We start from the raw sequence: 27117 nt of genomic DNA on the forward strand, positions 1-27117 counted from the left end.
AGGTTTCTCCCAGGGGTGCCCTGAGCATCCTAAAACTGAGTCTCACAGTGTGGGGGAGGAAAAGGCATTTCTTGTACCCCAACAGCTCTGCTGCCAAAGGCAGGTAACGTGCTACGGGTGTGGGGGTAAGGAGATATTAGGAAAACTATTTTAGGGCTAGAAGGGACCCATCTTGCACCCGGATGACTCGTCCTGGGTAGTCGTGATGCTGCCTTTTGGCCTCAGATGTCGATGCCGTCAGCATTTTGCTGCACCGAGCTGGAGTCGTTCGGAGCAGCAGCACTCAGGGAACTCAGTCTGATGAAGAGTTTACCTTCTGAAAGCATAACAAAGATGTGAGCTCTGCTTTTCTGAGAGGTCCCATGATTTTTCTTTTTCTGAAGGCGTGTTTTTGTCCTGTTATGTGGGATTTTTTTTTTTTTTTTTTAATTTTTTTTGTGGAAAGGGCTGGCTTTTCTGCTGCAAAAATCTAAATCCAGCTTTAAGCTGAAATGTCTGTGCCTGTGATTTCTGCTGTGGACTGATGGCTGTACCAGAGAGGGGAGAGGTAACAGTTATGAATGTAGTGCGCTGCAAAGCAGCATCTGTCTGAGAAAATGTGCTGCATCATCAAATATCTCTGCAGGATTCCCGAGCTCCTCGGGACCGGCAGCATCCACGTGTTTGGATGGTTCCCTTTGGATCAGTGTGCCCTTGGTGCTTGCTGAGCCAACCATCCCCTGCTCGCTCTCAGAAGTGCCATGCAGAAACGTGCCTTTCTGCCGCTTTCCAGAAAATTAAGACCTAAAAGTAAACGGGATTTCAGGCGTCGTGCAGGTCCCGTGGTGCTGATGTCCCAGGAGTTTGGCAGGTGAGAGCTGTATCATGAGGAAGGGCAGCGATTTTTATTTTCTTTTTCTTTATACTTTTAAAATTTTGGAAAAGCCATTCTTCTGTTTCATCCCAGACTTGTGCTTTAACCTACTTGGAAGCCGTCCCTGAATAATTCACTTTATGATGCTTAATAGAAAGATTTCCGTTCAGCATCAGAAGCCATAAAAATACAGTGCTTTTAAAAATATTATTATTCACATGAAATTGTTGGAGACTGGTGCCAAAAACCTGCTAAGGAGGGTGGGACAGACCCTCTCCAACCCTGAATCCTCTGGGCTTGGTGCTCCTCATCTGCTCCACATCAGATGGAGCAGCTGATGCCACTGCCATCCTGCCATCCCTGGAGACATTCCAGGTCAGGTTGGATGGGGCACTGAGCAGCCTGGTCGAGTTGAAGATGTCCCTCCCCATGGCAGGGGGGTCGGACTAGATGGCCTTTAAAGGTCCCTTCCAACCCAAACTATTCTATGATCTGTTCCTTGTGTTCCTGATAACCCACCACTGATGCCATCCTCCCCTGCCAGGCTGGCTGCTGGAAACCCCCAAATTTAGCTGGGAAGAGTTTTAGATCATGTGCATTAAGGACTTAGCACGGCTGAACCCTCTGATGTACCACACAATACTTACGGTATCATTAACTTGGGCAGCACACTGTCAAGAAAATCGCACTTAATTCATCATTCGAGGAAGCTGTGGGCTGAGTTATCCCTCAGGCAGGGCGGGCGGTAGCAGGAGGCTCTGTATCATCATCCTACCACCCTGCCATAAATTCAGCTCTCACTTCTTCCGTTAGTGTGATTTAGTGCCAGGCTGACTGCCCTGCTTGGTTTACATACGCTTGAGTTACACCAGAGAAATTCGGTGTGGTTTTCCATATTGCAATTTTTAATTAAACTTCATTTTCTATGACAAAACCCATAACAGCACCTTTGAGTGAGAAGAAATCATTTTTCTTCTTTTTCTCTTCCCCTGTGCAGTCAGACTTTAAATCATCTGCTCCTGACCTCAGCTGAGTTTGACCTGGTCTCGTGGTGCTTGTCCTTCCCTTGCCCGCCGGAGCCTCTGCAGGGCTGTGTGCCCACCCAGGCTCAACAGTTGGGGTTGTACACATACGCCATCTTGGGGTTTGGACCATGGCTGTGCTGGTGGCTCAGGTGGGAGCAGAGAGGTTGAAGGACCCTCAGTCCCGTCCTATGTCCCACTGGCATATCTACCTCGGGGCATGGGAATGAAACCCCTGTTGCAGGTACTAGATGCTAGGTGAGCCCCATGCTGACATCCCTGGGCACAAGCGGGGTGCTGGGCATGCTTCATGCTGTGCTGTCCTTCCAACCATGATGTTACATATTTATTTTTCCCATCCTCCACCTATCTCACCTCAGTATTTGCCCATGAGAGCTGCCCGATGGGTGTATTTGTGCTTGTGCTCAGTTATTAATATAAGGTTTATTTCTGTTTCGTTGGCCAAGATGGGCTGTTGTAAAGGCACCTTGTGCAAAGCGTGTTCAGTATCATCTTCTGACTGTTGTATTTATTTATTGAGCATTGATTTTTCATTTGGTTCAAAGTGCAGCGCAATAATTGGGGGACGGAGGAGCTGGATGCAGGAATGCGTTGCTGATGCTGAAGGTCTCCAGGCAGAGATCCTGAAGGTGTTTGCTTCTCTGGTCACTGGCTTGGCTGGTCAAAAAAAAAAAAAATCCATGTAAAGTTGAGACCTTTGTTATCAGTAAGGTGATCCTGACACCATGAATAATGGAGAGGAAATGCAGACCAGTGCGATATGGTTGCTTGGTGGGTCTCCTTTTTCACCTGCCCATCTGTCTTATAACCACATGACTGCATAGCACTAAGTAATTTTTCATGAGGTTTCTGAAGCTGGTACATGTTATGAGGAGGAGAAATGCCTCTGTTTTATCCTGTCTTGAGCTGGCATGTGAAGGACAAGAAGCGACTTGACCATGTGCCCTCATCTGACTGATTTTCCAGGGAGCTAGAACCTTGATTGGCATGTCCTGATACTGTAGACCCAGATTGTCAACTGACCCTGAGCGGAGGCTGAGGTGGCACTGAAAAAAAGAGAAAGTTCTCAGCACGGACCAATGAATAAATAATAATAACGAAAAGGAGAAAACCCAAAGACCAGGAGAGACAGAAGAGAGAGGAAGGTGCCTCAGTCAAGGAGGTGAAGGAAGAGTCAGAAGGAGGTGAGCTGTTGGCACCTGTGGGCTGGGAAGGACAAGGGACTCCAGGACATACCTACGCTGAGCCGGTGGGGAGGAAGGACACTGTGAAACGAGGTCAGCCTCAGGCAGGGAGAGGGGAGGACTAAAGGACTTCGGCACTTGGAGAAGGATCCAGGGTTGGTGGCAGAAGTCAGATAAAGGCAATCATTCTGTTGTTAAAAGTGTAGGGGTGAAAAACAATGACATGAAAGAAAAAAACGAAAAGAACAAAGTAGAAGAGAAGGAAGAGGAGGAGGAGGAAGAGGAGGTAGTGGAAGAGGTAGTTGAGGAGGTAGCTGAGGAAGACGGGGAAGATGAAAGCCAGAAGAGAAAAAGCAAAAAGAAATCAAAGTCCGAGGACTCAGAGAATGATGGAGATGTAAAGAAAAAGAAAAAGAAAAAAACCAAGCGAAGAGAGTATAGCAGTGAGGATGAGGACGACTATGAGCGCAGAAAAAAAAAGAAGAAAAAAGGCAAAAAAGGCAAAGAAAAGAAGAAGAAGAAAGGTGACAAGTCCAAGAAAGGAAAGACGGACGATAATTTTTTGGAGATGTACGAACAGGAGCTTCGGGACTATCATTCGGACTCCTCCAATGCGACAGAAGATGAGTACAACAAAAAAAAAGGTCAGCTCCATCGTTTCTCATCTCCCCTCCTGGGCAGGCAGTTACGCTGCCGGCCCTGCGGATGCCCATCTGGGGACCCTTCCTGGGGGTGTAGGTGCTCTGTCTTTCCTATGTGGGGAATATTTCTAATTAAATAAGGATTTTTACTATGTGAGGTGGCACTGACAGACTGCTTCTGTACGAGCTTTCCAGTTTATGAAGTTGCTTTGCCGTGTGCATGGTTCTGCTGTAATTACATTCTCCTAATTAATATCTGCATTGTGGTGCTGTTCAGAAGCTGCAGTCGGCAGACTCCCCTTGTTGTAAGCAGGATACGTAGCAAAGATGCGTGGTCCTGCTCGAGCGTAGGCAGCAGGAACGTGCCGGTGGCTTCAGCAATCGGATGGGCAGGCAGTGGACCATCTAGGATTGATGTAGAAGCAGGAGGTCCAGCACGCCACCTCTCTCTGGCCATTGTAAGTAACCAAATAGAGCCGGGGAAATATTGCTAGCCATCTCTGAACTTAATATTGTGTCGGTACAATAAATAGTCCACTCTCTCTGTTTGCACAGGGTGCTTTAGTTCAAAGCATTGTGAGTCGCACAGTGACTTCAAGTCTTAGGTGGTATCATTAGAAGGCCATGGTCTGGAGAATGATTGCAGCCATCAGCCTGGCAACGTCTAGACAGCTTGTGGAAAAAGGTTGTACTTTAGCATTTATCTGCTGGGTGGCAGCTAGTCGTTCCCCCCACCTCCCCAGCAAACCTGCAGCGCTGTGGCAGAGAGGTGAGGAAACTGCAAGGCGAACAGCGGAGACCCATGGTGTAGCTCCACGACTGAAAAAAAAAGCCCTCAATAGGTAGGAGGATGCTCCCAAGCACAGCGAGGTTATCTCCTTATCAGAGGGATGGGCAGCAAAGAGGCAATGGACCACCGAGGGGTGACACCAGCGGCCCATTACCTGTGAAACTGGGTCTTGGCGTGACTGGGGTAAGACACTTAACCTCTCGGCACTGTGGTTTCCCCATCGGTTAATTAGAGTAAGAACACGTCTTGCATGTGGCAATTTGGAGAACTGAGCGTGCCTAAGGAACCTTGTAAAGCATCTCACGCTTGCGGTGTGGTTATAGGTTAACTATAACTGATGCCTTCTGTAATGGTGCCATATGGCTGTACCGGGAAAAGAAAAATGATCCAACTGCTCCGCAGGAGAAGCGGGGCCCTCCCATATATGCTGTATTTAGATCATGCACAAAACCTACTTCATTTGTGATGGCTCTTCTGGGGGAGGGAGGTTATCACCCCCTATACTACGTTTTTTTTTTTATAGTAGAGGAATAATAACTGTTGCACTTTTAAAGAGAGAATTTCCAGCAAACATTTATAATAATCTCTACGCGGTCTTCTGCTTAATTTCTCAAGAGTTTCTGCAAGAGAAGGTACTAGCTTGTGGTTGAAACACTGGGGAATGAATTAAGCCAGGACTTGATTCTTCTAGTCCCTGTCAGAAATAGAAAATCTTGGGTCCAAAACTCACAATGTTTACTACCATGACAGCACCAGGACCTCCAAGAAACCTGTCATGTGGCCGAAAGTCCCCAGGGCAAAACACTGGTTGTTCCCTTAGATCATGGATTCTCCTCTTTGATCTGTGGCTCAGTATTTTGCACCCTCAATTTCCATATATTTATGGAAGTGAGTGCACACGTATGTGAGAGAAGAAATGGTGGGCAAGCGAGAAGAGGAGGATGTGAGGTAGGACATATGCAACCAATGAGCCATGGAGGTTTTCCACCAGTGAAAACCTCTTACTGGGCCATTTGGCATCAAAAAGCAAAGGCTCAGGAGAAAACCCTGACTGCCATATCCTCTCGCTTGAGTTTCAGCTATTCCCTCTCCATCCACTGCGCTCTTCGTATTTTGATTCAAAACAGTAGATTTTTTTTGTGTGTGTGTAACTTAGTTGGAGGCCACCGCTGCTTTTATTCCAAAGGACCATTGAGTGAAGGGACTGTTGTTGGTCAGGCTTTTGAGAAACGTGTGACCTCTGCAAAAAGCCTCCCAGAAGCATTGGGCATGTCAGCTGCCTTCGGTAATGGTGAATATTCAGTAGAGAGACATTTCAGTCTGCAAGACGTGATTCCTTTTGCGGTAAAAAGAAAAGAGAGCCGCTGTAAATGTTTTATGAGCAGGGAGCTGATGGTGCCTGTGTCATCTGATGTCCTCTTTATCTTATTGTATTAGCAAACAGGAGAAGGGATCCCCCCCACCACCACATTCGATCGATGACTGAAGAACAAGGCAATCCCGGCTCCTGGGGACAGGAAAACAAAAGATATCAAGTGACTCGGTGATAGGGTATCTGACAAAATTATAGCAGAGATAGCAGGCATTTTTAACTAAATTGCAGCTGTTGTCCATTCCTGTGATCCTGGTGTTAACAAGATTAGTTATTTATTAATAAGTATTTGCAAAGTTACTTCCACAGTACAGTACTGAAGGCTCTGGGGAGATGTTATTGCAGCCTTTCAATACTTAAAGGGGGCTTATAAGAAAGATGGAGAGAGACTTTTTACCAAGGCCTGTAGCGACGTGACAAGGGGCAATGGTTTTAAACCGCAAGACAGTAGGTTTAGATTGGACACGAGGAGGAAAATTTTTATGATGAGGGTGGTGAGCCCCTGGCCCAGGTTGCCCAGAGAAGCTGTGGCTGCCCCATCCCTGGAGGGGTTCAAGGCCAGGTTGGACGGGGCTTGGAGCAACCTGGTGTGGTGGGAGGTGTCCCTGCCCAGGGCAGGGGGGGGTGGAACTAGATGGTCTTCAAGGTCCCTTCCAACCTGGCATGGTTATTTATGGAGTGTGGCACGGTTATTTATCCTCCTGCTCGGGTCTGGGGTCAGAGAACCAGGGAGGAAGGGACCAAGAGTCACTATATGTTTTCTGGGTTGCCTCTGCCAAAGCCATGGGTATCTCTGGGTTGGTAGGAAGAAAGAAAATGTTACTTTCCCCAAATTTGCTTTTATGCCATTAATGGAGGCTTCCCTCTGGCCGAGTTGATAGCTGCTGGCTTAGTGACTCCAGCCCCCCGACATCCAGGGGCTGTGGGAGATGGCGTCCCTCCTGTGTCACAGTAAAGTGCTGCTGGCTCAGCAGATATTGGGTTATCCCTCTTTGCACAGCTGTAGCTCATCAAGAGGTGTATCTTATTTCAGAAGAAAACAGTCTTTTGGGGGTCCTATTGATGATAGAAACCTCTTTTTAAATTTCTCCCCTCTTTTTTTTCCTCCCAAATTTCAGATCTGGATATTAAGAAGCGGCTATCTTTCCTTTAAAGAGAAGCAAACCCTGTAGTAGGTTTTTCTTGTCTCTTGGAAGTTTTACTGTAGCATGCAGTCACACGTGCCGCACTATACTCAGGTGCTCGTCATCTCCAGGGCCAGGATTCCCAGGATATTTTGTAGAGGATGAAGGATAAGGCACTTCCATACATGCAGTCTCTTAAATGGCAGGTGTGTGTGACAGTAAATGGCTAGGAAAGCTTGGGTGACTCACGATCATCAAGACACTGTAGAGGTCCATGAGGAACGTACACTCCCATGCAAGGCAGCAAAGCTTGGATTAGCTCCCGGGAGATGCAGTACTTTGAGGCTGCAGTCATCTTTTCCAGGGACATATGCCGAGTACTTTGCATGAAACCGCTGGTTTATCCATATGGAACAATGGGTGAAGGTGGACTTCAGTGATCTTGGCAGTGCTGACAATTGTAAAATGAAGAAAGCTACTCAAGAAATGCATGTTTTTTGTTAACACATTGTCTCAAATGGTGATGGGAGGGGTGGAATCTCCACTGTTGATTTGTAAATAGGTATACAAGCCACTCGTTCCTTTTGATGAGCACCATCCGTTTGATTGTGCTACGTTTATCATGTTCCTTTAGCGACTGCAGCAAAGGGTTACACAGAAAAAGCATTCAGGACATGCTGAGTTCATGGCTAAATTCTGCTTAATGTAATTTAGCAGCAGAATGGAGGAGGAGAGCAAGTGCTGTGTGGTCGCCAGCTCTCTTCCTGTGCTATATACAGAACTGGAGAGATGTATCACATACTTTTATGACAGATGATCATCAATTGCAAAATCACCTCGTCTTAGCCCTGTTCCTACTGATCTTCCCGAACCGAGGCTTTGATTAATATTCCAGATCAGAAGGAACAAAGACTCCTCTTTGGAAGAAAGATTTTTTTTTTCCTCCTTACTGCTAAAATGAGCTTTGGTTTTAAGCTTAAAACATTCAGGGAAGAGTTTTGTACCAGTGGCAATTTTATGTCTTGTGATGTAGAGGGACGTGCAAAACACGCTACCAAGAGAAGGTGGTGCTGCACCTGCCTTGGAGATGTGGATCGCACCATACTGCAATTTTCCGTAGTTACAAATGACTGATGAAATAAGAATTTTGAGAAGTTTAGATCACTTTTAGAGTTTGTTAGATGGGTGTATACAGGAACTATTAGCTTGTGTGATTGAACAAGCCAACACTAAACTAATTGTGACCTCCAAGTGTTGATTAAGTTGCAGGAGCACTTGCTAATATTTTTACGTAGGCACCGAAAAACCTTTGGGCCTGGCTATTAGACACCCCTCACTACACACCTGTGTAGTCCCATTGGAGAGTTAAAGTTGCCTGGAGGTGTCCTGCTGAAATGAGTTCTTACAAATTGGAAATGAGTCGTCAAAATGCTGTGGATGGGGCTTTGCAAGGAATCACAGCGGCTCTTCATCTTTGACCTCCGTAGTTGGCCATCGACCATCTATGACCTATGACCATCAACTATATGATCAACTATAGCTGGCCATCATCCTGTGATTCTGTGACCTGCAGGAGGGCTGCCGCTAGTCATTGGTACAGAAAATCGGTACAGTAAAGCAGATGAGTGCAAATAAACCTTTTGGAGCAAGCCCTAGCTGAGATTGGAAGATTTAGGCCCTTGCAGGTGTCTCCTTTCATTGGCAGGTGTGTGCTGAGCCAAGTTCAGGCACGGGGCAGGGGGCAGCTTGTGTATCTCCCACCTCTCCCTCTGCCCGGGCAGGACCTAGCAGCCCCAAGCACTGGAAGAATCCATCCTTGTTAGGCACACATGATCCATTTGGGATGGCTCAGCCCAGCTGGCAGCACCAAAACCAGCATCGAGGAACAGCTGTAGGCACCAGGCTGCCAAACCCACAGTGTGGCTGATGCTCACACCAGTAAGGACTGCAGTTTTCCAGCATTGCTGCTCTCCTCTCACCCAAAATACTTAAATCTGAATGGAATGGAAAGTTCAGTTTTATATCTTTAATTTCCTGTGGCTACTTTTTAGACTGAATGTTGGGTTCTGGACTTTAACAGAAAATATCTGAGAGTTCCTGAAGAGAATCTGTACAAGATCTTGCTGAGAAGCAGATGTTAAATGCAGATCTATATATTCAGTTCTAGATGTGTTCCCCCCAACCCGTGTGTCCCATCACCCTGGATTTAATGTTCTGTAGCATCCAAGGCATAGGGCAAAGTGTCCTTTCTGAAGAAGGTGACCTTTAGAGGATGCAGGACTCGAACTTGATCATAGTGGACTGCTTCAAGAAGATTTGGTGTTTTTCACTTTTTCTTTTCATAGAATCATAGAATCACCTAGGTTGGAAGGGACCTTTAAGACCATCGAGTCCAACCACCAACCTAACTCTGACAAAAAATATCACTAAACCATATCTCTAAGCACTATGTCTACCTGTCTTTTAAATACAACCAGGGATGGTGCCCCAAACGCTTCCCTAGGCAGCCTGTTCCAATGCTTAAGAACCCTTTCAGTGTAAAAAATTTTTATTTTTACAATGTTTTTGAAGTCTTAAGGCACTAATTGTGATTCCTAAGTTTTTTCAGAAATTCCAAACTCTGCCTGGGTAGTTTTTTCATTCTCTGGTTGCAGAAAGAAGACTGAGGAGCTGCTTTTGCTCCCAGGTACAGCAGTCCCCTCCACTGGTGCATCAAATTTCGGGATTGCATTGGTAATTTAAGGATCATGAGTTCCGTTCCCATTATACTTTGTTAAATAAACATCTCCCAGGCTCTCCGTGAAGCTGTTTATCACCATGTCCCTGGGTATTTGGACAAGTATCTGAATACTGTGCCACTAAACAGCAGGATTGCTGGATGGGAAGCCTGGGCAGAAAACCGTACCGAGCTACAAGGGACTAAGCACAGACAGGGAACTGGGGAAAGTCCGATTTTTATTCCAGCTTGAGTCAATCCCCTGCACAGCCTCAGGTGAGGCGGTTTACCTGTCTGAGCCCCAGGAAAGCAAAGAGTCCCGGTGGGGTTGGTGTTGAGAACATCTGACTGCTGCCGGCATGCTATGATTTACCAGGGGTTTCTGTGTCAGCTGTTGAGGATGTGACCAGGACGTAACTTCCAGATTCACAAGATATTTTTTTGTCTGGTTATGGTCTCCTCTTGGCTGACTATTGCCGCCCCAACAAATAGTCGTTTATTCTCAGTGCCTTGTGGGCACAGATGTTTCCCCAGGCATTGTCCAGAGGAGCTTTTCTTCTGCCTTTGGTTTTTCTTCCTTGCTGGACACTGCTCTGCAACACAATGTCACAAACACCTGAGTGGCAACACTTAAAAAGCAAGCAGCCTGAAAACAATAATTGTGGCTTTTGTTGATGGATTTATGTGCATTGCAAGACTCACTGGACACATATCACAAGGCAGTTGTCCATCGTTGCTGTAACTGGATGTGGCTGTCTAAAAACTCTTGGTCTTTCCGGCACTTCACCCCCTGATGTTCAGATCTGCTTTATTTTTCCACATCAGTTTGGTGTCCTCCGTTTTATATCATGGTAGTAACTCTATCAGACTTGCTCTGTCAGCTGCAAGTCTTAATCAGGAGATATTTGCAAAGAAGGAAGAGGTAGGAGGTGGGAAGGTCATAGTTTGTATCCGTTCATACTTGGGTATTTTGTGTTTGTTTTTTTTTTTTTTTTAAAATCCTTTCTAAGGTGCTGGTTGGATAGTAATAGCTGTCTGTTGTGAATGATTACGTCGTCATGTTATGCTTGATTCATAATGACATCTAACAATGTGCGTGTAAATATAGGTAACACACGTAACTTGTATTTATAACGAGCTTCTGACAGGTGTCAGTCCCTGCTCATGCCAAGCATTGGCCTGAAGCGTGGCTGGAAATCAGGTCTTGGTTCCTCAGCTGAGAGCTGCCAAGGGCGCAGTGTCGCCTTCCGATGTGCCAGCCGTGGGGCGACTGCCCCTGCTCATGGCATCATCCCGTCCTCTCCTGCGGTGGCTTTGCCAGCTGTTGCCTTGGTGGCTTTGCCAGCCGTTGGCTCCTGAATATGGTCCTGTTGGATTCACTGCCTCAGGCCAGGCAGTGTTGAAACATGTCACTGTCGGTGTGTTTTTCTCTGCAAAAACAACTCAGCTGTTCCCTGGGGAGAAGAGGGAGCATCCAGCATCCAACAGCTGCAATGCCTCTGGGCCGAGGCTGCTGGGGCCGGGGGGGAGTCAGCAAAAATGTGATCTTTGGTGAAATTGCTCTTCCTGCTACCCGGGTGCTGGGGGTCAGAGCAGGCAGCGAGAGCGTCTCTCCTTGGTCTTGGTTGTCCTGCTGCCTGGACAACTAGAGGAAAGTGGGGCTCTTGTTTGAACCTGGGGACGTGATAGACAGCAGGGAATTACTTTCAGTTGCGTTCTGCAGACAGTTTGCTCTCCCACAGACTGCAGGGAAAATCAATATCGTATTTTACCCAGGCTGCATTATACGCTTCCCACTGGACAGCAGTGTCTAATGTTCTTGTCCACAGTTGTGATTCAGAGACACCCAGGCCCTCCTTGTCTCCAGAAGATAATGAAAGAAATGGAACAGGTTTTTCTCGCAAATGTTTCCCTTCCCCGAGGCAGTGTTTTCCTCCAGCGCAATTTCAACTTGAATAACAAAGATGTCGATTGCTAAGCTAATTCTACTTTGCTGTTCCAGCAAAGAACTGAGATGTTTTTCCTGGTGGTGCTAAGGCAAAAGCACTTTTAAGTGATAGCCGGAGCACCAGATGAATCGAGTTTGGCTTCCTACGGTGCGTGAGAATGAAATGTTGATTTTGCAATAGCTGATGAAGTAAAACAAACTCCAAACCACAATTACTCTGCCTGTGGGAACAGACAGGACAGTATTCAGCTTTGGACTTATATTTTCGGAGATAAATGACGTTTCAGTTAAAGATGATGCTATCTGTGTCTACTAGTGGTAAGTTTGCAGGGAACTTCCCTAATTCATGTCCATGAAGTGTCTCAGAATGCAAGATACTACTAATTCTGCAATTCTTTATATAATCTATGAATAACAGAATGTATAATGGTGTGCAGACAGTCCAAATATTCATGGAAAAAATCCCTCTCTTTTGCTTTGAATAATTAATTTGGCATCCATGCCGGACTCGAAAGCTGCTTTCGCTAAAGCATATAAAGAGCAGCAACCTCTCATAGCGTGTGAGGCCCAAATCTGTTCACAGTTTTGCCAATATGAATCCAAAGTCATTGTGCTCAAGTCAATGGAGTTAGTCATGATTTGCCCCAGAGTGAATGAGAGAAGAATTTGACTCATTTTGTGTATGAAAAAAGATTATTACTCAAATTGTGGCTTGATAAAAACAAACAAGTGCTGACTTTAAAGGCCCGTGGGTAAAGGATGGTCCTGATAAAACTGTAACCATAGTAAGTATTTAACTGCTGTGTTCATGTGCGTAGAACATCATTTAAGCAAACATAACCTGTAACAGTCAGCACAGACCCTTAAAAACTTCCAAGTATTTTGCATCAATGTCAAGGTACTCTTCAGGTGCTCCAAGACAAACATACGCTGAAGTGCTTCAGTAGGAGCCAGAGTGATTAGTGCTTTGCTTGAATCAACGTTAAGTGAATATTGAGAATAATCAGTGAATTCCCAACTGGAAATACGGTGAAGTGCAAACAACCATTACCACTGCCGAGGTAAATGCGTCCTGCTAAACCGATGCATCCGAAGGTAGCTCTGATAGACAGCTTCAAAGGAGTGTGTGTTGGTTTGGGTTTATATTCAAGATCCAGATGGCATCTTGCCCGTTTCTTCTACTGCCTTGGTCTAGGAGGGTTTAGTTCTTGCCCACCTTGTGCGTGCAACCTGGAGGTACGGATTTGCAGATCTCTTCGAGGAAGCCTGTGGTGCTGAGGGAGATAAGGTTTGCCATGGGTGCAGTGTTGGTATGTGGTAGATCGGCTCAGAGAGACGTAAATCCTCCCCCTCTACTCTGCCCTGGTGAGGCCACATCTGGAGCACTGGGTCCAGTTCTAGGCTTCCCAGTTCAAGAAAGACAAGGAACTGCCGGAGAGTGTCCAGTAGAGGACTATGAAGATGACCCAGGGACTGGAGCATCTCTCTGATGAGGAAAGGCTGAGAGCCCTGGGGCTGTTCAGCCTGGAGAGGAGAAGACTGAGAGGGGATCCCATCAATGCTGATCAGTATCTAAAGGGTGGGTGTCAAGAGGATGGGGCCAGACTCTTCTCAGTGATGCTCAGTGACAGCAGAAGGGACAACGGGCACAAACTGGAACATGGAAAATTCCATCTGAACATGAGGAACAATTTCTTTCCTTTGAGGCTGCCAGAGCCCTGGAAGAGGCTGCCCAGAGAAGCTGTGGAATCTCCTTCTCTGGTGATATTCCAAACCCTCCTGGATGCGTTCCTGTCCAACCTCTTTTGGCAGGGGTGTTGGACTAGATGATCGCCGAAGGTCCCTTCCAACCCATACCATTCTACGATTCTGTGTAAAAGGCAGAGATACTGGAGGGTGTCAGTGCACTGCAGGCTGCCTCCAGGACACCAGTGCTTCTGTCCACACTGGGAAGTTTCGTGCCTGCAGACACTTTGGGACTTTCACCCGTTCTGTTTCACCCGCTATCCATGGCTCAGCTCTTGTTTCTGCTTTCCCTCTTCCTTACTCAAACTCTTTGATGACTCCTCACCAGCTTTGCTGTCTTATTCCACTTGTTTAATCACTCTTGTGGCATAGCCCTTAATTTTTTTTCTACCAAGGGCCACTCTTGCTAGAAAACAGTTAGGCGCCGGCATGATCTTCAGCCCGGTTCTCCATATTCATTGTATGAGAATGTGACCTGAAGGGATCTGCAGCCACTGCCATAATTGGTGCTAAGCAGTCCCACGTCGTTGGAGTCAGAAAAAGCTGAATTTATCAGCCAAAGCACTCTTCTGCCCTGAAGATATTCCTTCCTTGTGGAGCTAAGGGAATTTTGCTAGAGGATTGTCAGTCTTTAGCTAGACTTGTCAGTCTTTACAGCTTTACAGTCATTTTAGCGACCATTTTGAAGTGAGTGTTTCTCTACTCTGGCCATTGGATGGATGGGTTTATAGTATCAGCTCTTCCTGCAAGACAGAGAAATGGATGTAAGTTCTTCCAGCGATGCTTCAATGTAACCCGATACTGATTTTGCTGTGTCTTGTGCTTGAAATGACCATTTTGGAATGATTATTTTCAGCAAAAAGAAACTCGTGTCTATTATTTACTTTATTGAGTTTGTATATGCCCATGAAAAGCGGTAATGGGTTTGCAGTCCACAGCAAATCAGTTCTGTTTAGCTTGCAGAAACTTTCCCTGGTTTCCGAAGACTTCATGGCAGATAGCTGAACACTGGAGTCAGCTGAAGATTCAATATCTACCAGATGAGATAAGTGAACAAAATTCCACTTGATTGAGACAATACTTGGAACAAAAGAGTCTGTATCAGTGGCTGTATTAAAAGCTTTATATTGACTCTGCCTAGCCCAGTGGGAGAAAAGGAGGATTTGGAGACTGGCCTGAAAGTCAAGCATTCCTATATTAACACTCTAGATTACTGTAACCTGGCCATGTTCTGGGCACACAGAATAGACTTACCTTGACCTTGAGGGTGAGATTGTTTGCCAATTAAAAGCACCTAAATGTAGGTGTCTTCCTGGGAGCAGTGGCCCACGCAGCGTGCCTATGTTCAAGCTGGGATCCTGTACTCTACCTTTTACTTTCATGATCTTTTTGGGGCTCCTATACTCATGGTGTGCGATGAACTCAGCCAACACTGGTAGGAAAAGCATTAAGGAGTAGCAGAGATGGGCAGAAGCACCTTAACACTGGCTTAATGACTGAGCAGTAGCTTAGGTGAAGAGGCATGGACTTTTGGGGCACCCTGTACATATTTGGAGGAAGGCGGATGATCAGTGCCAATATTTGACAAGGGGCAGGGGAATGTCATGGTTTACACCTTATGTTTGACCAAGAAGGAAATAGGGATATGGTGGGTGTGAAGCCATCCACTCATGGAGAGGCTAAGAGATTTCTGCCAAAGCACATCTTGATGTACTCAAGTTACTTCAAGTTGTGCCAGGGGAGGTTTAGATTGGATATTACGAAAAAATTCTTCACTGAATTGGAAGAGGCTGCCCAGGGCAGTGGTTGAGTCACCATCCCTGGAGTGTTTAAAAGATGGGTAGATGTGGTGCTGAGGGAGGTGATTTAGTGATGGACATGGCAGTGCTAGGTTAATGGTTGGACTTGATCTTAGAGGTCTTTTACAACCTAAATGATTCTGTGATTCTGTTCTATGATTCTTTGTGTAAGATCAGCAGGAATGAATATAAGGCGCTGTTTTTCACACTATGGAAGCCGAAATTTATTGCAAAGCTCTGAAGAAAGTTCTTGTTTCAAGTCCTGCTGACTAAGATGGGAAAACCAGAAACTCTTGAGGTGAGCAGCTGGTAAAACAATGCAGTGTCTGTTTGGAACTGGTCTCTCAACTGACTCAGTGGAGGAGATGTCAGTGGGGTTGAACCAGCCATCCCAAACTCCACTTCGAGAGCAGATCTCTTTGAGGAGCTCAAAGGTTCCCCAGTATGTCTCTCGCTGATGTCAGACAGCTAAAAGCAAAGCCACGTACATACTCGCATCTCATAAATTAGTAAGGGAAGAGGAAGACCGTGGATGCACTTGGAAACTTCAAGGGTAACCGTAAAATCCCTGCAGATGGTCTCTTTATTTGCATTCAGTGACTGCTTCCATTGAGGAGGAGTCTAAATAGTAAGATACAGCCAAATCTGGAGTGATATACCAAAACCTCATTCTATCCTGAAAAAACTTGCTATAATTTCTATTTAGCTGTTGGACCAAGCAACAGCCCTGAAAGAAATCTTGAACTGACTGTGTGCATCAGTGTCAAAGGATGGGAAAAGAGCAACCTTTGAACTTCATTAGTTTTCAAAGAAATATTGCAGTTTTGTTGGCTTTTTTTTTTCTTTTTTTTAAACCTTTCAATATAACAATATAAACTGGATGGATTTTTTTTTTTTTAACTTTGCCTGGTGATAAGCATATATTCCTTACAAGACTGATGCAGGTGGAGGATAAGCAAAGTGAATAAACAGTTGGCCAAACTTATTTACACACTGCTCCTGTTAAATGAATTGGGAGATTCTGGAGAATTTGGGCAGCTATTTTCCATCAGTGGAAGGGTTTTAAGGGCTGGCACCTTTGCACCATAGAGGTAAATCTTTGGTGAATACTGCTGCCCACAATCCTAAGAATATTCACAGCAGTGATGGAGGTGAAGCCTCAGCAGGTAATTCAGACCTCTCGAGTGGTGGAGAGGGGTTTGAAACATGGGGACTCAAAATGAGGAGAAGATTGGAAATCCCATGAGACCATCCAGAAAAAAAGGAACTTTGTGGGAAGGGAAGACCTAACTTGCATGATGAAATACATGGAATACTTGAGATATTTAACTTCTGTCTTTTCTTAATCTTCGCCTTCACAGCTGCAGCACTGAAGTGGCAAAATTGATCTTTCTAGCCCAGATTCCACCAGATTCCAGCCCAGATTCCAGAAGCGTGACTTCCCCAGAAATCCAATTTCAAGCTTTTCGGCTATTTCAGCTTTATTGTCCCAAGTCATAAAGTACAAGATGTTTACGCTTGGGATTTGCTAAGGTTGGACGCGTTCTCTCAAAGTCAGAATATCCGATTATTCAGGAGCAAACTCCTGGGGTGGTTAAGAAATGTCATTAGTCTACAGTTCTTGTCGTCTTATATCATGGACCCTGTTCCCAGCAAAGAGGCTTGGGGTACGAAATGAAAATGATGTTAACTGCAGCATATGCTCAGTAATGACCTGTGCTACTTGGGCAAGGCTCAGCACATCTGTCCTGGTAAAAACTGCTCATCCACGTGCTCCGTGCGCACTCCAGTGTGTGTAAGGTGAATGTAGGGTTGTGAACCCGACGTACAAATTTGTACGTGTTCATGGCTTGTGTTTTCTTGCAACTGTGAGACTCCCATTGCGGGAATTAGAGAAGGGTTTTGATTTTTAAGTTGGGCGGGGGGAGTATTGTGGCTTGTTGATGGTGTTGTCTTAGACACTTAATTTCCTTGTATCCCATCATCTCATTTGTTAGGAGTGGGAAAGTGAAAGTAGATCTGCCTGACTTACACCTTCTGTGAGGAAATTAAGGTTAGATGTATAGATGAGGGGATGTCAATACCCAGAGTGGTGCAACAGACTGGTTCAGGAATGGGTTTCACTTGATGTAACATGAGTGGATGTAACACGACAGACTCTGCCTGCCACACGTAACTTATTAGTCCTAGCACTTGTCTAACAATGAAAAGAAAAAACACCCACTTACTAGAAAACCTGTGAACTTACGGATTGTTGTGATGACCCTTTTTTTCCCTCCTTTTTCATGGGGAAAATGCCTTCAGCCACCTGCCTGCCAGCAAGAAGCAGGGCACAACTTGACCTCACCCCCTGAAAGGAGGAACAGGGTCAAATTTTCCGGAGCTTCTGTGGGGAGAGGGGGGTCGGTGCATTAAAGGACCTTACATCCAATGAAAGCTTGGAGAGGGATGCTCAGCTGTAACTGCCAATTTACAGCAGTAATTCTGAGAACTCAAGTACTTAGCAGGCAGGCTGGGCAAGATGAAATGATGAACGTTTAACCTTTCCTCCAGCTTATAGATCTGAGACTGAAATATTGTCACTAGCTAATGACCGTTGTGTGGTCTAAAACCAAAAGGGGCCACCAGGATGCTTGGTGTGGCCACAGGCAGTGCCTGTAGGGTGCTCTGGCAGTGATAAGTACATCCATGGTACAGGTAAGTTGTCATACGCTTTGAGATGGCCAGGCATAAACGGGTGCAGCAATATTATAACTTAATGACGTAAGCTCGCTGTTTCCAAAGCAGAGTCGAGTCGGCGCTGGAAAGCCACGAAGCAATCAGTGGTGAATCACTGGGGCAGGGTGGCTTACGAGTCTTCCTCCTGTTAATGGCTAATGCGAGGACGTCGTCTGTCTCTCCGTTCTATGCCAAGCATCTCCCGTTGGCATGTGCGAACGCTAACAGGAGGAAGGTGAAATGAAAACATTGTTCCTACATATTACTCATATGCAAGCTGTGGATTTCATATATTCTTTTTTGCAAAGAAACCTTCTCTTCCTTTCAGCCCATAAATGAAATACGCCAAGCCAAGGGATTCTTAAAATTTAGCCGAGCACAGATCAAACTTACTGTATTTATTATAATAATGTACCCTTCCTGTCCTATTTACATGAATGGAAAGGTGAGGTTAGGAGAATATTGTGGTATGTTTTTCTGTCTCAGTGCAATAGAGCCGCTGGAAATGAGGAGTGCTTTCTAATCAGTTTTACATGAGTGGCCTGGGTTTTGCTCTAGCACTCTGTCTACATCCTTTTCAGTTAAAACGTGGATTTAATTTCTTCTCCGTCATGCTTTGAGGGAAGAGTGTTAGTGGGGAAAAACTTTGGTGCTTTGAGTAAGGAGTCCCAATACAGTTTTTGTCTCTTTTGAATATATTTGAGGTGTAGTGGGGGAAAGACGGACGCTAACAAAATACATGAGTCCTGATGCACCTGTGAAGAAGGGCGGTTTTACAGCATTAATTCTGAGAAATCATGTACTTAGTCAGGCTGGGTAAGATGAAATGATGAAAGTTTAGCGTTTCCTCCCACTTATAGGTCTGAGACTGAAATATTGTCACTAACTAATGACCATTGTGTGTTCTAAAGCCAAAAGGGGCCATCAGGATGCTTGGTGTGGCCAAAGGCAAAGTTTTATAATTTCCTCCAATTCCTTCTGTATTGAGACAACCGAGACATGTCCTTCAGAAAGGTAACCTCTTCCCAAGCCTTAAGTCCTGTTCAAACTCCACTCGTCATCCTGCTTAAGAACTGCGTGTCTGACTGTAATTTGAATTTATCTAGCTTTACCTTCTGGACATCGGGTCTTGTCATACCTTTCTCCACTTGAGTAAAAGGCTCTTTTTAACTCGTGTCTCTCCCAAGCAGATATCGATGTGTGGTAATAAAGTCACCGCTCAATCTACTGCTTGGAAAGATCAATTGATAGAGCTTTGAGACTCTAATTTAAGCATCTTCCTACCTTATTCTCCTCGTGATTTTACATTTGGTCTCTGGTAAAGTCTCCAGAACAACCGAAATGCAAACTTTCTAGCTGTAGTGATTTCTCAGCTTTGTACAAATGTCTTACCAGAACAAACAGGAAAGCGTATATTGCACTGATGCGTGCATTGCACTGACACGTGCATACACGAAAAATGGCTCAACAGCTTTACTCTAACACTTCACATAAATTCATCTGTTATACATAAGACATGCACATGCGTTATGGTAGGGGAGGTGATGTATTCACAGAGAAGTGCTTTATTTTCAGCAAAATCCTTCCTAACTCAGTCCCTCTCTGCCCATGTAAAGCGTCTCCAGCAGTTTTCGTCTGATGTGAAGTTTTTCACCAGTTCTCTTGACCCTTAGCACTGATCATGCCTTGCCCCGGAGATGGGTTTGTTTCAGTGGTGGATGCAGAGATCTGTCTCTGGGGTCTTCAGCTCAGGTTTGGGGATGACTTGGATCTATAACTTATCGGGTGAGGGATTTCTCCTGTTGTCCTGATCTTTCTTTTCTCCTTCCACAGTTTACGAGGTGGTGACAGTGACGGGAGATGTCCGGGGAGCAGGAACTGACGCCAACGTCTTCGTTACTCTCTTTGGAGAGCATGGGATTACTCCCAAGACTCATCTCACAAGCAAGTGAGTATCTGGAAGGAAATCTCTATCTTTGAGGCCTGCTCTTCAGTAACTTTTATTGCATTTTGATGAAACGTAATATTGTGCTGATGGATGCAGAGGGGATAAATCTAAAAGGTGTTTTGAGATCACCAGGGAAATCTGAGTTTTTGCTGTTGCATGTTCCTTACCAAACCCCTTGCAAACCTGCATTCCTTTCTGTAGGTGGAAATATGTGTTCAGATCCATATTATATAAGGCTCACACTTGCAAGGTGTGGGGATACGTGCTTTTCTTAAAGCTTAAATTAGGAGCTCCCAATTTAGGAGCTGAGAATATCCATCGCTTGTTGGAGTGGGCATGATGGGCCATGTTCGCATGCCTGAATCCCACTGAGGTCTCCATGCTAAGTCAGGTACCGAGATAAGTGTCCTTGAACGTTTCTGAAGAGTAACTCAGTGGGTTTGAAGCAATGTTGTTGATGGGTAAACACCCACACTCAGCCATAGGAAATCTGAGGCAAGCAGAAATGGAAGAATTTAAGCTGTTTCCTAATTTAGGCTGTTTCCACCCTATCTGCTGTGTGCTTGGTCGCACACCGTTGTGGTGGCACTGCTCCGTTTTCCTCCAGCTGATGCCAATGCCACCCTCTGGGTGCAACTTCTCAGTTCTTATGACTATGTTGAACTTAGTGGAAACCATATTTTATAATTTAACAAGCTACTATTAAACTTTTGACTCTCTCCATAGCTTTTTTTAAAAAAAAGAAAAAGCAAGCATCAGGGCCAGCAGGTGCTCAACTCCCGTTAAAGCAAGGTGACTTTTAACAAAGTCCCAGCTCTGCATGTACTAATTTTCCCTTAGCCAGACAATTGCACTAAGAGCAGAAATCCCTTCTCCGTGGGGTCTAGGAGAGGCTGTGTGTCTCTGTTTTTCGGTGTTCTTATTGTTTTGGTTTTCTTGAAAATGTGCTTCAGAAATTATTAATCCTGTGCTAATGTCACACGGTAACTTCACATTTTCTCCATTTCTACAGCACCGACAAGAGGTACCTGCAGCTATTTTAAATTTTACCCTCAAAAGAGCTTCTCTTCCCAGTGAAGCAACTCAAACATGAGAGTCTGTAAAGAAAATGATATGGGAATGGTAAAGAAAATACATGAAATTTCAGCCCTGTTTGCCATATTTGAAATTCAGAAATCAGAGCAAGGCAAAGGTGTTTTATTATCCTGGCATCTCCAGAAACACCAGCGAGAACCTGCTGATTGTATGTCATCATACATCTATACAAAAGTGCTTTGTCTCTGTTCTGTGATTTTCATCCAGACAACCCAATGAACTTATAAAGCTGAATACCATTTCTCTTGATTTAACAGAGATGGAAACCGAGGCAAGGAGGTAAAAGATGACATGGTCCCATAGCAGGTCAGTGGCAGAGGTGGGAGCAGCAGCAGCTCTGCTGGAGGAATTGCTTCTAGCACCCAAACCTGCCTTGTAGTATTTGGCAAAGCCATCAAGGCAACATCTGCTTTCCAGGGAGTTTTCTTGTGGTCAGCATTTACATAGAGAGCCATTTCACTGTGCAAGCGCTCTTCTGCATGTGGCTATGGAAAGAATCCAAATATTACCTTCCAAAAGAGAACACCAAAACCGCGTGTTCTTTAAAGAAGAAGTCATGAGATCCCTATAACAGATTTCTTAATCAGCTGTGACTGGTTGCACAAGTCATCCTTGCTGGCACTGGTGAATGCCTGCTCTTTCCTCACTGCTTTTTTTTTTTTTGTGAAAGAAGGAAAGAATCACACAGAATGATTCAGGTTGGAAGGCACCTTAAAGATTATCTAGTTCCAACTCCCCTGCCCTGGGCAGGGACACCTCTCACTAGACCAGGCTGCTCAAAGCCTCAAGAAGGGACACGCAGGGATGATTTTAAGTTGCAGCAGGAGCAATTTGAGCTTGTTCAGACCCGGGTTGGCATTTTGGGCTTGGTCCCTGCTGCTGCAGAGAGCAGATGGCTGAGGTGTTGGTAAGCAAGGATGAAAGGCATGGGAAGCCAACCTTCTGGAGTTCAGGGCTCTTAGAACCAGCCCCGTAGGAGGTGACCGCTAGAACTGCAACTACAACTTTCCACTGGGGATTTCCCAAGCATCAGGGAAATTTCTGCATCTCTAAGCAAAGTCTGGTGCATTACAGAGCTTCGTCGAGGAACAGAGAGGGAAAAGCTAGTCCTAGCGTAGGAGTTGTCTGCGGATCTGTTTAATTGATAGTCTTGTCTCCTAAATACGAAGCAAACCATGAACTAGTCAGTTAGCCCCTAAATTTATTATGCAGCTTTGTGAATATGGCAAAAGGATGGAATCTCATGCATCTTTCAACTAAATGTTTACACGAGTTCATTTATGACTGCAGATGCATGACATTTTATAGGTGTTTACGTTTCCCTGTGTATGACAGAAAGCTAAAATATCATGCATTGCCTAAAGACGGTACTACCGTTTCAGCTTCTGGTTACAATAGATTTTTCTTATTTCTTTTGTGATTGTGTGCTGGTAGTGAAATACATGACATTTCAGATCTTTTTGTCATGTGCGGTAAAGGGAAGGCATGGCAAGCTGATGAAATATCATGTGTTTTTAACATTGGCCAACAATAAGGTAACTGTGAAAAACAGACACAAATTTTCATCGTGACTTGTCAGGAGGAACATCAGTTCTGGAAGTGGCAGGACCCATATTCTTCCCCAAAAGATGCATTTATTTAGGCCAGGAGGTTTAGCCAAGGTAGTAGTGTTTGGGTCCAGGAGGGACTGGAATGAATCCTCCTTTGCATTTTCTGTCTGCCAGTTTGGGGGACGGTAACACCTCCCTGCCAGTGCCGGAGGTGGTGGATGGGTGCTGACAAAACGCTGCTCAGCCCAGGCAAAATCCTGCTTAAAAACCCAGCTCAGAAACTCTCCAGATCCCCACCTGCCATCCTGCACCAGCTACAGCTCAGCCAGAAGCTAAAAGCCCTACCACAAATAAGCTTCTTTCCATAGACTCCATCACGGGCACATGGGTGGACACCAAGGGATTGCTTGGTGGCATTTTGGCAGCGGCCGAGACCTTTCCTACAGGCACAAGCTTCTTCTCCATGGTCCAACGCTGACCAGACGGCGCTGACCCTCCATAGCGTTTTATTTCTCCTAGCTCACGTGCCTTCCACCACGCTGGGGCAGAGGTAGGAAAGGACCAGTTGCGAAACTCAGCTGCCAGCTCATTCACAGTGTTTAGTAGCAAATTTATTTGTTTGTTGTTAGTACAAAGGAATCCACTTTTCTGTGTCAGGCTTACCCAGTCCAGCTTGTGACAACCGCAATAAATATTCATGGGGAGAGTTTTCCTTTAAAAAAGAAAAAAAAAAAAAAAAGCAGCAGCCACAGCAATCTGAAAGAAAGATGAAATAATTGGTAGGTGACAGCCGGCTTCTAACTGCGTTTGAGGAATTTTTGAATCTTTATTTCCTATGCTGAATGCCTTTAATTGGCAGTCCCTTCTACCTGGCCTTGGGTTGCTATACAGAGCTTTTCCTGTTCCTAATGCCAACAAATACACATGAATTGCAGAGTACGTATGTGATGGTCTTTAGATGATGTTAACGTTTGTAGCTCTAGTACGGCTGAGCCTTACCGAGTTGCAGAAGATCTGATTTTGTTGTTTAACTGCTCTGGAATACATAAACAAATACAGGGAAGCAAGGTTGTTTGCTCTGAATGGTTAATATAATAAGTTAGAAACTGCTAGAAAGTAGGTATAGAAGGGGCTGTTGAGGCTAGGAAGGAAACAAACCCCAAGTGCAGTGGAGGAAGACTTCTTGCATCACTGCTGAAGCTCTTCTTCACAGATGAGTTGCAATACTTTTCCTTTAATGACACGGGTTGTTTCCTATTTTAAAGCTGCTTATGTGTCTAACCGTACTCTGATTTATGCCCGTACAAATCTGCAGCACTTACACCGCACTCTGAAGACTTAATGATCCGGGGCAGCGTTAAGTGATGGCACACTTTGGAGTCTGTATTAGCTTCTGAAAAAGAAATAAAGTGGGAAATTTCTTCTCTCTCTTACTCCAGGGCCTATTGGCTAGCCTGTGTTTAGCATTTCAGGAACAAAACCACCTGAGAGGGTGCTTAGGCAGCGGTGTTGGGCAAGATAAAGGGAAGAGCTGGTAGAACTGGTGTATGTATAAATTATAATCCACCTGCAGCTACGCATGTAACAGCTGGCGGTACCAACTACAAGGAAGGTCAAGCCTTAGAGGGAGAAACAGCAATTTACTCCAAACAGGCAGACTTCTAAGGGAATTCAGCTTCTAGACCAGATCCCTGCTGATAATTGCCAGCAGCGTTTTTCCGACTGTAAAACCTGGCCAGTTTTCCCATGGGATGAGTATAAGGTGCCTTCCTGGAACAAACTCAACATTTCTGCCTTGCTTAAAATACCTTTCTGCCAAAAACCCTTTCTGCCCCTACCCCCAGCTTGTTACTCTCAGTCTTAAAAAGGTCTGAGCTCATTCTCATTAAAATTTTCAAAAAATATTTCTCCACGGGACTGGGGTAGAAATTTTCAGCGAAGTAAAATTTGCCCCCAGATTTTGGCAAAGCGGATGCAATTCAAAATGTAATTTAATACTGGGAAATGCTGAGCAACCTTTGCACCGTTACCAACGGCACTATCTGGTTATCTGTACTGGCTGTTTGTAGAAAAAGAAAATAATGTCCTTGATACAGACACATCTGCAGTCGCTGTGCTTTTCGGCTGGTTTCTTTTCCATCTGGAGTATTTCTGGATGTGCGCTGCCTTATGGGGTATTTCCAGCCACCCGCCGACTGATGTTGTCAGCTTCATGACAACAGTCTTGGCAAAATATTTGCAGACCGTACTCCCTGGAGTATTTGCTGCTCCAAGAAGGATGTTAACGATGCTGCTATTGGAGCTCCATGTTAAGAGTAAATATGTTTGAACATACGTTTTTTATTTTTTTTTTTTGCAGTTTGGCTGTCCCTAAATCCATCCAGGCCAGTGTTCTCTCTCCAGAAGTGATCCATAGTGGATGTGTAGGAAGAAACATTTTTCCAATATCTTTTTTGCATCTTGTGGCAAGCCGCCGTCACAGCCAGAAGGCTGATAACACAGATTCACCCAGCCCATAATGTATATTGGATAATCTGAGGATGAGCAAAGCTGTTTGTACTTTCAAGCCAGGAGAACAATAGGGATAGACCAGTGCTCATCCCTGACACCTCTATATGTCAAAACTATGGTGTCCACCCCTAGTCCATTAGAAACTGGCCTCCCATGAGATAGCAGGTGATTCAAACAGCGTTATTTTTTTCCCTGGAGAGTGACAGGCTGTAGGACGGTCTTTGCTGTGGGACCTTCTGAAATGGCCCCTGGTGCCCAACTCCTGCTACACATCCATGGCAGAAGCAGGTAGACGAGGAGAGATGGCGGGGAGATGCCACCAAGAACCGACTCTTCCTGATGATTTAACGGAGCATCTTTAAAATTTTTAATGATCATTAATGCAGTGACTCAAAGCGAAATCGGTTCAGGTTATTCCGTCACTGCTAAAGTTATTATTTTTATGCCTCTGCTGTCATCAGCACCCAGGTTTCCCCTCTCTTTCTAAGAGCTCAGCTCTGGAAAGGGTGCTGTTAGCTGATCAGAAGCGAAGATTATTTTCTACAAATATTCAAAATTTCCATTTAAAATGTGACTTTCATTTAGGTGGTGGGATTATCTCTAACTGTTAATTCCCCTTTATTAAAAAAAAAAAAGTTATTTACTAGTGAAGATGTTTATTTTATGTACTTTTGCGTTTAAAACTGCATCATTGATAGTTTCTTGTTGTCAACGCACCAAGTAGTAGTGAAACTCTCATGGCACCGGCTCTGTTCTCTGCGCCAGTGTCCTACAGAAGAGATACACGCAGGGATGTATAAATACTATGCTCGAATATGCACCAGTTCTTGTGGTGTTTTTTAGCAACATGACTTACCCAACTAGGGGACACAGTGCTCTAAATCACTGTACATCTGTGTTACGAGCACTGCAACCTGCAGGCAATCATTCAACCGAAAGAATCTGAAAACAGCTTCACATACAAAAAAAATCTGAGAATATCATATACTAATCTTTGGTGAAGTTCCTTGGAGGTTTCTTAAAAAGCAATTGGGTAAAATACCACAACGGACTATAAAAAATAGAGCTGCCAAAGCCAATTAAAGATGTGAAATACAAAAGCTGATTCAAATCTGTTTCTGAAGTTACTCTAGCCTGATATCCCAGCTGAAAGACAGAGCTCCAAGTGAAATTCTGCTGATCTTTAGACCAAACTTATGGCTATCCATGCCCAGTCCCTGGGTCTGAATCCAGTCAAGCCTGAGCATTAGAAATTTACTGCTGCAATTTCCAAGTCAGATTTTTCCCTGCTTTATTTGTCACCGGAGCTGTGCAAGCCAGCGTGCCGCATTGTTCAGGGTAACGAGTTCCTTATGGTAATCAGGCTGTGAATTTCTTACCCCAGCCCCAGCCTGGACCAGATTCTGACAAAGCCCAGCTGTAATTTATTCATCTCTCTCTCTCTTTCTTTCTTTTTTTTTTTGGATAAAGTTCAGTGTAGACATTCACTGTGGGATATTCCCTCACTTTCCCTGTTTCCTTGTAATTGGAGAAGCTAGAACAATACTAGAAGGAAGGATTATATTTTTCCTTAAAACATTCCCCTTTTTTGCGCTGTCAATGCTGCATATCCACCTCAAGGGAAGAGACTCAAGTTCTTCCTACCTTTCAACAGCAAGACTTCCCCTGTTTTTGACTCCTGGACCTCAGTCACGTTTCCCAATGCTTCCCCAAGCTCTTTCAAGATGCACGAAGCATCTGCTCGACAGGCACTTTGGGATGCCCACTTGGTGCCCCTCCAACAGCAGGTTTCCTCCCCGTCTCTCTCAAACCAAACCAGCCCCGCAGAGTGGTGGGACTGCCGTAAACCAGCAGCCACTGGGACTGGTGCACAGAAAGCTTTTGGGCTAATTAGTCTCACTTAATACTTTTGTGCCATCTCCGTAGCAGTCTGCAGCACTGCATCCATCTCCGGACCCAAAGCGAGGAGAAGCTGCTGTCATTACGATGCTCTCTCAAGCCTGACAAACTAATTGCCTGGCGCTCGCTGACTGTTTTCTCTCCGACAGCCAGGTTGGGGGAGGCTGGGCTGGAGTTGTC

At 45.0% G+C, this 27117-nt stretch overlaps 1 protein-coding gene across 1 annotated transcript in view; it reads left to right on the forward strand.

The window, feature by feature from the left end:
- The first annotated feature begins 225 nt into the window (after window positions 1-225).
- LOXHD1 (lipoxygenase homology PLAT domains 1) overlaps window positions 226-27117 on the forward strand; it is a 157123-nt gene continuing 130231 nt past the window's right edge. Inside the window, exons 1-5 of the mRNA XM_074570573.1 lie at window positions 226-335; window positions 734-850; window positions 1851-2027; window positions 3282-3523; window positions 19768-19882. Coding sequence (XP_074426674.1) covers window positions 226-335; window positions 734-850; window positions 1851-2027; window positions 3282-3523; window positions 19768-19882 — 761 coding nt within the window. The remainder of the gene's footprint in view (window positions 336-733; window positions 851-1850; window positions 2028-3281; window positions 3524-19767; window positions 19883-27117) is intronic.

This window comes from Larus michahellis, chromosome Z (assembly GCF_964199755.1).
Source record: "Larus michahellis chromosome Z, bLarMic1.1, whole genome shotgun sequence".
NCBI lineage: Eukaryota > Metazoa > Chordata > Aves > Charadriiformes > Laridae > Larus > Larus michahellis.